The sequence below is a fragment of the Heteronotia binoei genome, chromosome 3 (assembly GCF_032191835.1).
Source record: "Heteronotia binoei isolate CCM8104 ecotype False Entrance Well chromosome 3, APGP_CSIRO_Hbin_v1, whole genome shotgun sequence".
Lineage (NCBI taxonomy): Eukaryota > Metazoa > Chordata > Lepidosauria > Squamata > Gekkonidae > Heteronotia > Heteronotia binoei.
Window position 1 is genome coordinate 167,449,205 of NC_083225.1, and position 14,598 is coordinate 167,463,802.

A 14,598-nucleotide genomic window follows, 5' to 3' on the forward strand; every position below is an offset into this window, starting at 1 on the left:
TCACATGGGAGGGTGCCTAGTTTGGCAAACCCAGAAAGCTGGTGCCCTAGGCAATCACCTACCTGGTGGCAGAGCCGGCCCTGAGCGTAGAGCATAATGAAGGTGTTTAACAGATGCAATGACTGAACAGGAATAAGAAGCTTAGTTTATATTGTCACCATTTGTTTGGATTTAATTCTGGGGGGAGAAACATAATAATGCATTTTGCAACTGGATTTTTACTGTGTAAGAGTAGGAAAAAATTCAGTTGCAAAATGCATTATTAATGTAGTGAGAACTGTAAAGCAAATAAATATATAACATTGGAAATTGATTTGTGAATGCACTCTTCTTGATTGTGGAATGCTTAGAGTGATTAATTGAGATCCAGTTGTTCCACTCCATCTGTCTCCTCTCAGGCACGGAGGTAACTAACAGCATCCTTTTCTTTAAGGTGAGGTGATTGGTTGTGCAGTGTTATGTCTGTTCTATCAGACCAGAGAAATAAATTTCCATTTATCATTCCAAATTACATTACAGGCTGCCAAGCCTTAATAAACCCAGGCTGAACAATGTTAGTTGGGCTGCTAAACTACAAGCATTTTGTGAGATTTTGAACCAAAATGTATAGAAGGTATGTTTTGAACTTAAGTGTTCTTTCAAAATGAAAATATTTAACATCCCCTTGGCATTAAAACAGTTGAAATCTGGTCAGTCTAATTCACTCTCCAGCAAAGATGGTACCAGATAGATTGCTTTGTTCAACAAATAAATTAGTAATAAAAATCTACTATCTCCAGGTTTTACTATCATGTTTTAAAGACTAAACAAAGGAATTGTAGTGCTGGTTTAAAGCATCATGGTATTTGGAACTTTTTTGGAAGCCTGATAAGCCATTTGTTAGTAAATTGTCTTGTACCTGCTAGCTTTACTGTCCATCCTTCTTCTGTATAGTGTTTGCAGTACAGTGTAAGCTAGGCATGTACAGCAGTCGACTGTCCCAACCAGGGCTTTTTTTGTAGCAGGAACTCCTTTGCATATTAGGCCACACACCCCTGATGTGGCCAATCCTCCAAGAGCTTACAATAGGTCCTGTAAGAAGAGCCCTGTAAGCTCTTGGAGGATTGGCTACATCAGGGGGTGTGGCCTAACATGCAAAGGAGTTCCTGCTACAAAAAAAGCCTTGGTCCCAACCCTGAACTTTGGAGAACCCCCTAAAGTTTTGAGAACCGAGAAAGGTGCCATAATTTAAACCTATGAACTTGTGGCTTAAACCAAGAATCCCTGACCTTTTTGAGTCTGTGGGCACCTTTGGAATTCTGACCCAGGATGGTGGGCACAAAAAAAATCTGTTGCAGGTGGTGAAGCCAACCATAGAATATTGGGAAGCAAAAGGTCATGCATAACTCTTGCAGTAATTATTATAGTAATGTTGGGTACCACTTGCTTAGACTATGTATACATGGCTCAAAAGAGAAGGTGAATCACTTGTGTCTGTCAATAGATTTACTGCTTATCAGATGAACCAAATGTAAGACTTTTTTTTTCTTCTTTTACCAAATGTAAGACTTTTAAGGAGAGCCCTGTGCGATCAGACCAGTGGTCCATCAAATCTGGCAACCGGTTTCACATAGTGGCCAGCCAGTTACCCTGGAGGGCAAGCAAGAGGATTTAGAGGCTGAGGCCTTCTCCTGGTATTGCCTACTAGAATAGGTTTTCTCCCCTGATATTTATTTGTAGCTTGGTGTGTTGCTGGTCTCTTGATATATTGTTGACCTCAGAAACATGGTAATTATATTTTATGGGAATAATTTCTATTGATAAGACAGGAGTTACACCAAACAATTCAGTAGATTGCTGCATAGCAATAAAATGAGAAGTTGGCCCAGTATAATCTGCATTTGTTTTGTGTGTTTCATTATATCTCAGCAAGGCCTTTCTGTGCTCAGTTTGGAGATTTTTTTAAAAAAATGCTTATCTTCTTCCTGTGAAGGGAAACTAGTCTGAGAGATTATGCTATCCTGGAATCAGACACCCCTTTCTTTTGTAATTTGTAATGGGGAGAGGAGCTAAGGGGGGGCGGAGGGCTGAAGTAGTAGCTTATATGAGATCAAAAGCTATTAAGTAACTGAATTACTCTTAAGATGGTGATAGCACATCTGTCTTTGTCAGAGATAAGTGACAGAGGATATCTAAAAAACCTCCTTACTGAGATCTCTGGATGAAAAATGTCAGCAGAGCTATTACAGGGTGACCGTTAAATGCTGGGTACAAAATTGATTGCGAAGGTGGTTCTTCCTCTCAACCAACAGACAAGTTCCTTTCTAGAAGTATTCAGCTTGGGGAGAAACCCACCCCCAGCTTGCTTTGCAACCTGATCCAGAAGTTGGACAATATTTTGGCAACCTGTCAGATCTTGCATCAAAATGATTCAACTTTTCATCGCTGTGGTTGCCAGAGGAAGAGGACATTGACAGCCCTGTTGGAATTAGTCTTGAACTCTTGAGGCAGGGGAATGTATCTCAAGAGGTGCTTGCAAGTTGCAGAACCACAACACTGAATGCTATGAATTGGATTCTGTCCTTTGCTCTATGAATTCCAGAGTTCTGTAAGCAGAAGTGTCTGAGAGGAGTGGAACTGGCACACAGGTTCACATGGAGGCCCCTATATATGCTGTCAAGTTGCAGCTGACTAATAACAATCCCTCATGCGGTTTTCAAGACAAGAGATGTTCAGAGGTGGTTTGCTGTTGCCTGCTTCTGCATAGTGACTCTGGACTGACTTGGTGGCCTCCCACCTAAGTACTGACCAGGGCTGACCCTGCTTAGATTCCAGGATCTGACGAGATGAGTTTAGCCTGGGCCATCAAGGGTAAGGGTCCCATTATCTAACCTCTGATAATAATCAGGCTGCAGCATTCTCTGCAATTTGCGGATTGTCTTCAAGGACATACCACAGCCTGGATCATGGCAGTGGTAACCATGGCTCATCCACCAAACACTCTAAAAATATTTTTTCCCATCAAGTCACAGCTGACTTACGGTGACCCCACAGAGTTTTCAAGGCAAGAGATGTTCAGAGGTGGTTTGCCCTTGCCTGTCTCTGCATTGCAACCCAGGACTTCCTTGGTGGTTTCCCATCTGCGTACTAACCAGGGCTAACCCTGCTTAGATTCTGAGAGCTGATAAGAGAAGGCTAATTTGGGCTGTCCAGGTCTCAGGGTGTGTATGTGTGAGAAAATATCCTGTTATGTAAACTAATGCAATAATTAGTCTTTACCCAAATATCTTGTCTTAGTAATTAACAGCAGTTATCTACTATTGCAACCCCCACAAAACACTTCCCCCCCCCTTGCTCTCCCTAAACATGGCTTTTGCCAGAAGCAAACTGTTTAAGGTCCTCCTAAAAGAAAAAGCCATAGTGACATTGTTGAACAACTGTCTAGCTTCTCTTCCAGTCCTGGTGAACAGATCAGAAGGGTAACTTCTACCTGATATACTTCTGAGGTAAAATCAGCTTTGAGTTTAATCATCCTACTGTCACAGCTGCTGAACACCTTAAATTTAAACATCTTTCTGGATGACCAGTAACCTAGCTGTTAAACATTTACCTCCAATCACAATGTTATCTTTAACTTAGCTAGTTAAGAAATGTACTTCACTTGTGTGAATTTGCTGCCTCTGGGTATTTGTGAAAAGCTGAGGCTTCCTTATGACTTCTTTTAAAACAGGCATTTTCTCTACCAGTGTTCTTTAAACAGAAAAGAAGGACTGATATCTTGTTTTCCAACAAGTTGGGCCCAGTTTGGGATGCTTAGAGAAGACTTCCCCAAAGCTAGAAGCCTGACACAGCATGGTGGGCACAGCTGCGAAATGGCTGCCTCAAAATGGTTGTTGCAAGAGTTGGAGACAGCAACAAAATGGCTGCCACAGTTTACACTAGAAGATCCTTGTATTGTGGCGGCATCTGGTGCCCAAGCAACATTTTTTTAAAATGGCACAGCCAATCAGATCTCCCATGGTGCAGCCATCTCCCTTTTTTTCTGTGAGGGGGGGGGCATTTTCTAGGAACTGTGCCTGTGCCTAATGGATAAGTTGGTCCTGCCTACCTCACAAGATGGTGGTTGTGAGGACAAAATGGAGGGAGGATGATACATAGTGCCCTGAATTCCCACATGTGTATACAAATGTAATAAGTAACTTTCCTGTAGGCCAAATTCAACCAATTTGTGGAAAACAACAATCTCTTAGGTTAGATACTGAGACCTGAGTTACACAGGCAGGAGAATGAGGTGGCAGATACCTGAGGTTGATAGGTTGGATTGTCCGACTGCAACCTACAGGGGAAGGATCCCATTTTGGAACGATCTCTTGTGTTTTACACCCCCCCCGTAAACAGAAACCAGCACAGCAGACAAAGGGATGGGGTTCTGAACCTTTCTCCCACCTGTTGTCATTTGCTAAATGTGTGGAGTTGTTTGTGAAAAGAGGAGCATGCAAAGCTGGAACTCACTGCCTGCAGCCTGAAGTGACACAGTGCATGTCTGTGACCTTGGGGTGCTGCTGCTGCATTACCACCCCTTTTTCCTGCTTGAGTGAACCAGGAACTAAGATCTGACAGTTTTGCGGGCTGTGAAAAATAAATCAAATTGCTCCTGGTATAACTAAAAGTCTGTCTGAGGTCAAGTAGATTACCTCATCGGAGAAGCAAGTGCAATTAATCTCTGCTGCTGTGGCAGAGCAGGCCGGAGAGATGCGGTCAAGTGCTTGGAAGGGATGGGCAATTGTTCTTCTATTTACAGGCTAATAAATAATAGATAAGAACCGGAGTAATCAATGGCTGTCCCAGTGGCACAATTAGAGAAATTAGTGATGAGGGAGATGCTTGTTATGCAACTATGGTTGTTGTTCTTTATGGAAAACAACTTCTCTCTGTCAATATAAGACAGATTCTGTAACACAATTCTTAAATCCTATAAAGGACGTTTTTTCTATAACCTTTTAGGCCAGGTTTTCCCCCCTATGATCTTTTAGCACCACCCTCTAGAATCACATATTTTCTTCTTCACCACAGGCAATCATGTTGTTGTTAATAATTTTGCCAGTGCATCTATTATGCAAAGTGTTTCGTCTTGATATTGCTCTTCCCCTCCTCCCCTCAAGTGAGAAATATTCATTATGACACATGAGGAAAACTGTTTCCGCAACTTCACAGTAAAGTTAGTACCTGACATGCTTGGTTGTGAGAGAAACTGGAAGAGAGCTGTGAATATGTAGAGGCGGCCAGTTATGGTGATTAACAATGAGTGATATCATAGTATTAAAGAGAACTGTTTTAAAATGATGTATAGATGGTATATGACTCCTAAAAAGTTGGCAAAGATGAACAATAAGATGCCAGACAGATGTTGGAAATGTAAAAAACATGAAGGTTCTTTCTACCATATGTGGTGGACTTGTGAAAGAGCAAAAAAGTATTGGCAGATGATGCAACAAGAAATTTCTAGTTGGGATATGAATTTAAGAAAATTGCAGAGACTTTTCTGTTGGGATTACAAATGGAAAAATTTCCAAAAGAAGATAGAACTATAATTTGGTTCTTGCTTTCAGCTGCTAGGACATTATATGCGCAGTTGTGGAAGCAAGAAAAAATACCAGAGAAATGGGATTGGATTGTAAAAGTTATGACATGGAGTGAAATGGACAAATTAACAAGAATTTTAAGAGACTATGATTTAGACGTTTTTAAGATGGAGTGGAAAAAATTCAGAAGATATGTAGAAAAAGAGTGGAAAATAAAAGGACATTGGACAATTTTTGATAATGATTAAGTCTTGGAAGAAGAATGTAATTTTTTGTTTTTATTAGTTAAGGGTATCTTTTAATATTAGTATTATGTATAAATAACACCGGCGGGAGTCAAGGGTGGTTAGAAAGGGGGGAGGGGTGGTTAGAAAGTAATATATGGGATAGATAAAAAGAAGTTATTAGTGATGCAGGAATAAGATATTGTTACTATATGTTACTAAATAAAAATTGTTTTAACCAAGAACAATGAGTGATATCCTGAGCAGAGCTGTGCCCTTCTAAGGCCATTAACTCTGCTTTGGATGGCACTAGAAGAATATACTTTCCAATGAAATAATATTTCAGTGAAATAAATATTTGTTTATTTACAACATTTATATCCCTCCTTTCTGCCCTCATCGGAGCCATCAAAGCAGCTGACAAATTCAAAACCTACATAATAAAAACACACCTTAAAATCATTAAAAGCAAACAAAACCGCATAATTAAAACGGGACAGGAAGAAGGGATCACACCAGGGAAACACAGAGGCCTTTGTCTGCTGGCAGAAGATAGCAGTAGAAGGGAAGACAAGTCAGTGTCTAGGGAGAGAATTCCAGAGTTTGGGTGCTACAACAGAAAAGGCCCTCTCCTGGATTGCCACCCACCTAATCTCATAAGGTGGAGGCACATGAAAAGGCATCAGAAGATGACTGGGGTAGCTTTGCAAGAGAGGAAGCAATCCTTCAGATATGCTGGTTCTAAGCCATATTGGGCTTTAAAGGTCAAAACCAGCACCTTGAGCTGTGCCTGGAAAAAAACTGGGAGCCATTGTAAGTGATCCAAAGCTGGAGTGATATGGTCCGTACGACCCACTCCAGTCAATACCCTGGCTTCAACATTCTGCGTCAATTGAAGAAGATATTGGATTTATATCCCGCCCTGTACTCTGAATCTCAGAGCGGTTACAATATCCTCTGCCTTCCCCCCCCACAATAGACACCCTTTGAGGTAGGTGGGGCTGAGAGAGCTTTTTATAGCAGCTGCTCTTTCAAAGACAACTCCTGTGAAAGCTATGGCTGACCCAAGACCATTCCAGCAGGTGCAAGTGGAGGAGTGGGGAATCAAACCTGGTTCTCCCAGATAAGAATCTGCACACTTAACTGCTACACCAAACTGGCTCTTGTTTCTGGACACTTTTGTAGGAGAAGCCCCACATAGACTGCATTACAGTAATCTAACCTAGATGTAGCTGGAGCACACATGACAGTGGCCAGATTTTTTCTGCCTGGGAAAGGCCATGGCTGGCTAACCAATCAAAGCTGGTAAAAGGCACTCATATTTACTATATACATGTAAACAAGTGTGTTTGTGTGAAGCTGCTTTATATTGAGTCAGATCATTGGTCCCTTTTAGCTGAGTATTGTGTAATCTGATTGGCAGCAACTCTCCAGAGTCTCAGATGGGAAGAGGTTTTCCCAAGTGCTTGATACCTAAAACTGGAGATGCCAGAAGATTGAACCTTGGATATTCTGCATGAAATGAAGACATTCCACCACTGAGCCACAGCCCATGTCTCTAAAGAGAATCTGCAAATATAAACAGGCATGCATCTTCATGTACAATAACGCATTGGTTCTTCTCTGCCCAGGGCAACCCTTTCAGTTCATCCCTCAGCTATGTCCCAGACTGCTGCCTATTTACTTTGTCTCATAGACCTTCGTGGGAGGCAGCCCCATTATGCATAGTCCTGTTCTTTCATTGGCCCAGTTCCCCCCTTGTTTGTCTGGTTCTTTGTCTGATCATTCTAAAGCATGACAAAGAAACAGAAGCTTGAAACTGGCTTCTTAAACATGTGATTTTTCTTGATAGAGGTACTGTAATTGGGGAAGTGTCCTCTGTTTCCCATGATACCCATTTATCCTTTTCAGATTGTGTTGCTGTAGAGTCATAGAGATGGAAGGCTGTTTTGATAACCATAGAGCAAAGATAAGGCGTGTTCATTCTGTTTAGCACAGGAAGGAGCTCGATCAGCCTCCATTTCTTCTTTTGCATAACTGCATTTATGGTGTTATCACTGTAGTGTGTGAATGTTGCTGCCTGCAACCATGCAGAGACCATTTCTAGTGTGGAGAAACATATTAGGTGGGATGAAAAAGCCGGTGCTCTTTGCTGTGTGCCATGGCAAACACACAGCCCCAGCGCTGCTGCCAGGAGAGGCACAGGTTACGCACTCACAAGAGAAGCATTCAGGCTGTGCGTGCGGGATGGGTGCATTGTGCACCCTGGCCATTCAGATAGCTGGGAAACACACCCTGCATGTGCTTTAGAGATTTAATCTGGTCTCACTGTCCTAAGACAAGGTAAGAATGGGTGGGACTCGGGGGGGGGGGCAGATGGGCACGTGTGATCACACCTATTGAAAGTTCCTTTGCTGCCTTGTGTCACATGTGCCTTTTCTGTCTTGGGGGAAAGGGAAAACCCCCCACAATGGTTCTAAGAACATAAGAGCCATGCTGGATTAGACCAAAAGTCCATTAGGTCCAGCATTCCGCCTCAGACAGTGGCTGCAGCGCCATCGCTAGGGTGCCAGCACATGGCCGGCGCCACAGGCATGGTGCCCCGCCCCTTCCAGAAGGATAGACAGAGTGCAGGAGGTGGAGCTATGGCAGTCGGCGGTGGGGCATGCTGTGCAAACAGCACCACCACTGCCAAACTGGGAAATTTCCCTCGCTGGGGGTGAGGGCGGAGGCAGAGGGAGCCAAAACTGGGGCTATGGCAGCTGGCAGCAGGGCATGCTGTGTGAACTGTGCCACTGCTGCCAAGCTGGGAAATTTCCCTTGCCAAGGGCAGGGGGGAGCCGAAAACACACCGAAAACATGGACACGCTGACTAGGGTTGCCAAGTCCAATTCAAGAAATATCTGGGGACTTTGGGGGTGGAGCCAGGAGACATTGGGGCGGAGCCAGGAACAAGGGTATGACAAGCATAATTGAACTCCAAGATGGACAATTATGCTGCTGATGGACCTCTGCTCCGTATTTTTATCCAATCCCCTCTTAAAGCTGGTGATAAGTCCTCAAGTGACATGTGGATCCACCCCCAATGCAAATCTGCACTCCGCCATGGTCCTGCATCTGGCTGAAATCCCAAAGGCTTTGATGACCAACCCTTTCCTATTGGCAGCTCTTTACCCAAAGGTGGTGGGGGGGGAGCCTGCAATTTACGGACGCTAAACTGGGGAAGCCAAAGCCCAGCGACTGGCGCCCTAGAAAAAGGCTTATGTTTCCCCAGGAGCAGGCATTGCTAAGCGGCGGGCGAGCAGAAAAGGCCGGCACGTTGAAGGGAGCCAGGCCTGGGAGTGGGAGGGAAGCTGAGGAGAAGCTGCCGGCGATTCCGGCCGGGCGAAAGCAGGCGGGCGCGTGTGAGCGGCAGAAGCGAGGAGGGAGGCGCCAGCGGGAGAGCCGAGCAAAGAGCCCTCGAGCCGATCCGGCCTTCTGGAGCGCCCGCCGGCACGAGAGGGAACGGGGCAGGAAGAAAAGTTGGGTCCTCTCGGCCTCCCTTTGGGCGCCGCCGGGGGCTCCTTCTCCTCTTCCTCAGCCAGGCCCTCGCTCCCTCCTTCCCCACCTCATCACGCGATCCCCCCTTCCCTGTCGCCGCTCAGCGCCCGCTCTGCCGGGGGTTTCCTGAAGTGGCTCTGCTGCAGCCCCTGGTAGGAAGCGAGGGCGCAGGGGGTGGTGATGCAGCTGGAGCCGTCGACGCCTGCGGAGTGGCTGCGGGCACCAAGGCGGCGAGCACGGCCAGCAGCAACGGAGCAGGGGCTTCCCCCTCTGGTCAGCTGACTTGGCGGCGGCGCGGGAAGCAGTTCCCCCCACCCCCGCTTCCAAATGTTTGGAGAGCGGGGGAGGGGGCTGCAAATCGGGGGGTCCCCGGCCAGAGGGGGGGGTTGGGAAGCCTAACGCTGACCCTGAGTGGCTGACCAGCTGCTTCTAGGAAGCCCACAAGCAGGATGACTGTGACAATATCTTCCTGCCTGCACACCCTCCAACAACTTATATAAAGAGGCATGCTGCCTATGGTACTGGAGGAAGTAGATATGCATTGTGACTTGCAGCCGTTGATAGCTCCATCTTCCCATGAATTTGTGCACTTCCCTTTTAAAGCCTTCCAAGTAGGCAGCCCACACCATGTCCTGTGGCAGGGAGTTCCACAATTTAACTGTGCACTGTGTAAAGAAGTACATAAGAACATAAGAGAAGCCATGTTGGATCAGGCCAACGGCCCATCCAGTCTAACACTCTGTGTCACACAGTGGCAAAAAATTTTATATACACACACACTGTGGCTAATAGCTACTGATGGACCCGTGCTCCATATTTTTATCTAAACCCCTCTTGAAGGTGGCTATACTTGTGGCCGCCACCACCTCCTGTGGCAGTGAATTCCACATGTTAATCACCCTTTGGGTGAAGAAGTACTTCCTTTTATCCGTTTTAACCTGTCTGCTCAGCAATTTCATCGAATGCCCACGAGTTCTTGTATTGTGAGAAAGGGAGAAAAGTACTTCTTTCTCTACTTTCTCCATCCCATGCATTATCTTGTAAACCTCTATCATGTCACCCCGCAGTCGACGTTTCTCCAAGCTAGAGTCCCAAGTACTTGCTTTCTTGCAGATTTCCAAAAGCAAGATGTCGTGGGCCTTCGTTGTGAGACTGCCAGAGGCTTGTGATAGTTTGCTGGTGGACTGCAAGCTTCTGCTGATGAACATGGTTGAATAAGGGAGGGGTACGCAGGGCCAGGAGGCAGCCACAGAGGCAAAGAGCTTGTGGCTTCAGCACTATAGCGGTGTGCAGATGCTGAGGGACTCTTCAGCAGCCTTGGAGTGAAGAGACCCATTTCCCTAAAGTAATATATAAAGATGATCTAAGTTCTGTCTTGTTTTGCATTTATAGGCACATTGTGAAAACACTTGCCCTGGGCCAGATGCTCTCCTTGTTCATATGCGGGACGGCAGTTACAAGCCAGTACTTAGCTGAACGCTTTCATGTGAACACTCCAATGCTGCAGAGTTTCATCAACTATTGCTTGTTGCTTCTAGTATATACGACGACTCTGGCCTGTAGAAAAGGTATGAAGACCCAATATGGAACTGAGAACAATGTTTCCCTTGAAGATTTTCAGGCAAATGCCGTACTTTTCAAACTGTATTTAGGAATATGCTGTGGTGGGCCTTGGGAGGGAGTTTATTTTTATTTATTTAATTAGATTTCTAGCCTGCCTTTCCCCTGAATGGGCTCAGGATGGATTGCAGCAACCATAAACAATAAAATTCACGTTTAATACATTTAAAACTACCGCCCTACAATAAAACGATGACATCCAGACTAATTCCATTGTATTTCAGGTGATCCAGTAAATTATAAGCTTTCACAGCAAATTGTCCCCAGCTTTTGAGGGACCAGGTCTTCATAAGTAATACTTTCCGAGAAGTAACTGTGTGGCAGGAGTTTGTGGGTAGAAAGATCAGTAGCGACAATCTACACGCCTTGAATATGACCTTTTGATTTTCTCCTGTAGCATTCTCTTCCAGGGAAACGGGCATTTTCTTGGGTTCATTCGCACTTCATGTGGAGAATGAGAGAGTCCCAGTGGGTCTTACAACCCCCCCCCCCCACAAGCTGTGAGCTCAGCCACAAGATAACACTCTTCCAAGGTTTGCCAGTGCCACAAGCCCTTTCAAGGAGACGCATGCTGACTGACACTTGAATTGCTGATTGACACTTATTTATTTATTTTATTTATTCTATGACTTATATCGCGCCCTTCCCATAAAATGGCTCAGGGCGGCTCACAACAAACGATAAAACAATAAACAAAGTGCAAAATTATTACAATTAAAAAGTCAAAGCATTTAAAAACCTTAAAATCTTAACATTAAAACTATACCATATATTTCACTAAAGTCTGATAAGCTACCTTAATCTAGTCAGGCGTAGGCTAGCCGGAAGAGGCTTGTCTTACAGGCCCTGCGGAACTGAGTAAGATCCCGCAGGGCCCTCACCTCTTCCGGCAGCTGGTTCCACCATGTGGGGGCCATTGTAGAAAAGGCCCTGTCTCTGGTTGTCTTGAGACGGACTTCTTTGGGCCCGGGGATGGTCCAGCTGCAATTTCCAGGTCCGGCACAGGGGCAGCCCCATGTAGAGGGCATTGCAGTAATCCAACCTCGAGGTGACCGTAGCATGGATCACTGTTGCTAGGTCGTCGCGATCCAGGAAGGGGGCCAACTGCCTTGCCCGCCTAAGATGAAAAAACGCGGACTTGGCAGTGGTTGCTATCTGAGCCTCCATCTTTAGGGACGGCTCCAGTAGCACCCCCAGGCTTTTGACCATGTCCGCCGCCATCAGCGGCGCACCGTCAAAAGCTGGTAGGGGGATTTCCCCCCCTGGACCACGACGGCCCAAACAAAGGACCTCTGTCTTCGCAGGATTCAGTCTTAGTCCACTCAGTCCCCCTTGAATTGGGGGCCAATTTGGACTAGGACTGGGGTTGGCTGCCAAGTGTTGGCAACTGGTGAGGTGTGTGCAAATCAAATTGCTGTTGCTCCAAAAGTGTGATGTCACTTCTGACACAATGTCATTGGATGATGCTCTAGAATTCTACCAACATTCTAGGGTAAAACCATAATGTTTCCGTGTAATCATAGAGTGCTGGCCCAAGAGTGTCAGGGTTGCACTGGAAGTGATGTCACACTGTTGGAGCGTTGGGTGATTTCCCAGGCATTTTTCCTTTGCCAGTTTACTGAGCGGTTGGGGGTTGCCACTGGGATGCCTCCTGCTATACTGGGAGAAGTGGCAGCCCTGATTTGGACTGTGGCATTATGGGAGCAGGGGCTTAAACTTTCCCTCTGCTCCTTTTCCAACCTGAATCAGCCCCAGGGAATTCCTGTCTGCCCTGCTGGAGAGACAGGTAACGTGATATAGACAGGTAACGCACATAGCTTATCAGTACACATAGATTTCCCCAGTAGGGCAAACAGCAACTTACCAGGGCCATTTCAGGTTGGGAAAATAAGATGAGCAGTAGGCTTAGGAGTCTTCTCTACTTGTTTTTCAGTCCCAATCCAAATCAACCCTCATGCCTGAGAACTAAAATTTCAGCTGGGAGCTCCTAGCACATGGCTAGTTGACAGGACCTGAGCACTGAGCTGGGAAAAATAGATCATCTACTTGGGTTCACTCTGTATGTGTGTGTGTGCCCACGTGCACAGTATCCTCTGCAACATTTAGAGGGCTTCATGGCAAACGTTGCAATGCAGACAAGAGTTTCCTGAATGTTGTTTGAAAACTGGTCATTTAGACCATTAGGCATTGAACTGTTTTTTCTCACTGTTGTGAAAGCACAAGAGCTCGTCCTGCTTCCCACATATCTGTCTTGTGCGTTTCTTCCCCTCCAGATGGCGACAGCCTCCAGAAGATTTTGAAGGGGAAATGGTGGAAGTACATTCTGCTAGGGCTGGTTGATGTTGAAGCAAACTACACTATCGTCAAAGCCTACCAGTACACCACCTTAACAAGTGTTCAGGTAAAAAAACAAACAGCCAAAGGATCTTGTAGAACATTAAAGGCTGAACATGATCTTCTTCGTGGTCTCTGTGCAGTCCCACATATGGGTTTATCCGCCAGGATCGGGCCCAACCTCGGAGAATTCAAAGCAATCCTTAAGCGTTAATTTTAGCGCGCCTTTCCCCTCGTCCCGAGGAGGAGGCATCGTCTGGGCATGCCTAGACGAGGGGGAGGCGCCTAACCCACTCAGTTTCTTCTTTACCGCCGTCCGGAAAACACCTACCTCGCTGATCTCCTGCTTTCACTGCAATCCTTCGGATTTCTCATCTCCTACTCCTTCCTCGTCTCTTCACGTTTTCGTCTCCTCTTCATTCTTCAACTGGTATTGTTAAAAAAAAAAAAGTCTTTCTCTATCTTTCGTCTTCTCCGTCCCCCCCCCCCCCCTCTGGGCGGATGGAAGGGAAGGAAAAGATCACCTTTAAAGGCTGAACATGTTACGGCATGAATATAAGAAGAGCCCATAATTCATCTAGTCCAGCATTCTGGCTCATGGAGCAGCCAACCAGTTCCTCTGGAGGGCGAACAAACAGGGCATAGAGGCCAAGGCCTTCGCCTGATGTTGCCTACTGCCACTGGGATTTGTTCCTCTGAACGTGGAGGTTTCCTTTAGTCACTGTGGCTAGTAGCCACTGATAGATCTCTCCTCCATGAATGTTTTGTAGGCAAGGTGTTAAGATGAAGTAGGCAGTACATATGGTGGGTGGATATCTGTGGTCTGGGGATGGGAGATTTTTTTTCTAAAGAAGTTTTTAGTCAGGATTTTTTGACATTGTCAAAAAACAATATCCCTTGTATTGACAGCCAGAGCTATAATGGAAGCTGAGTGTATTCAGTATGCCGCAGTGAATCATATTTGTCAATGTGGCAGGGAAGAAGTACAGCTTTTTGGACTTGATCAGAAGGTAGATTGGATGCTTCTCTTTTTGAGTCCTGATGCTTTGAAAATGTTACTGAAAATGTGGCAGTGAGACTGCTTCCACAAGGGGTGGCTGGGTAGGCGATTCCCTTGTTGCAGACTTGTCGACAGTGCAAATGTAGTGGCAATGAAGGGTCCATACTGGCTGTTTGTCACCTTGCAAAAGGAAGCTGGGATCCCTACAACCACTCAAAACATTTCAGGCAAACCCTGAACAAACATATGTAGGGAAAAAGATTGCGAGGCACACATGAGTGAAAACCACTGCATTCAGAGGCTCCCTTGGGAGCTCAAA

General features: G+C 45.6%; 1 protein-coding gene across 1 annotated transcript in view; it reads left to right on the forward strand.

Moving 5' to 3' along the window:
• The window catches only part of SLC35F2 (solute carrier family 35 member F2), a 35,332-nt gene that overhangs the window by 1,133 nt on the left and 19,601 nt on the right, over positions 1–14,598 (forward strand). Inside the window, exons 2-3 of the mRNA XM_060235180.1 lie at positions 10,718–10,893; positions 13,219–13,346. Of these exons, the coding sequence (XP_060091163.1) occupies positions 10,718–10,893; positions 13,219–13,346 (304 nt within the window). The remainder of the gene's footprint in view (positions 1–10,717; positions 10,894–13,218; positions 13,347–14,598) is intronic.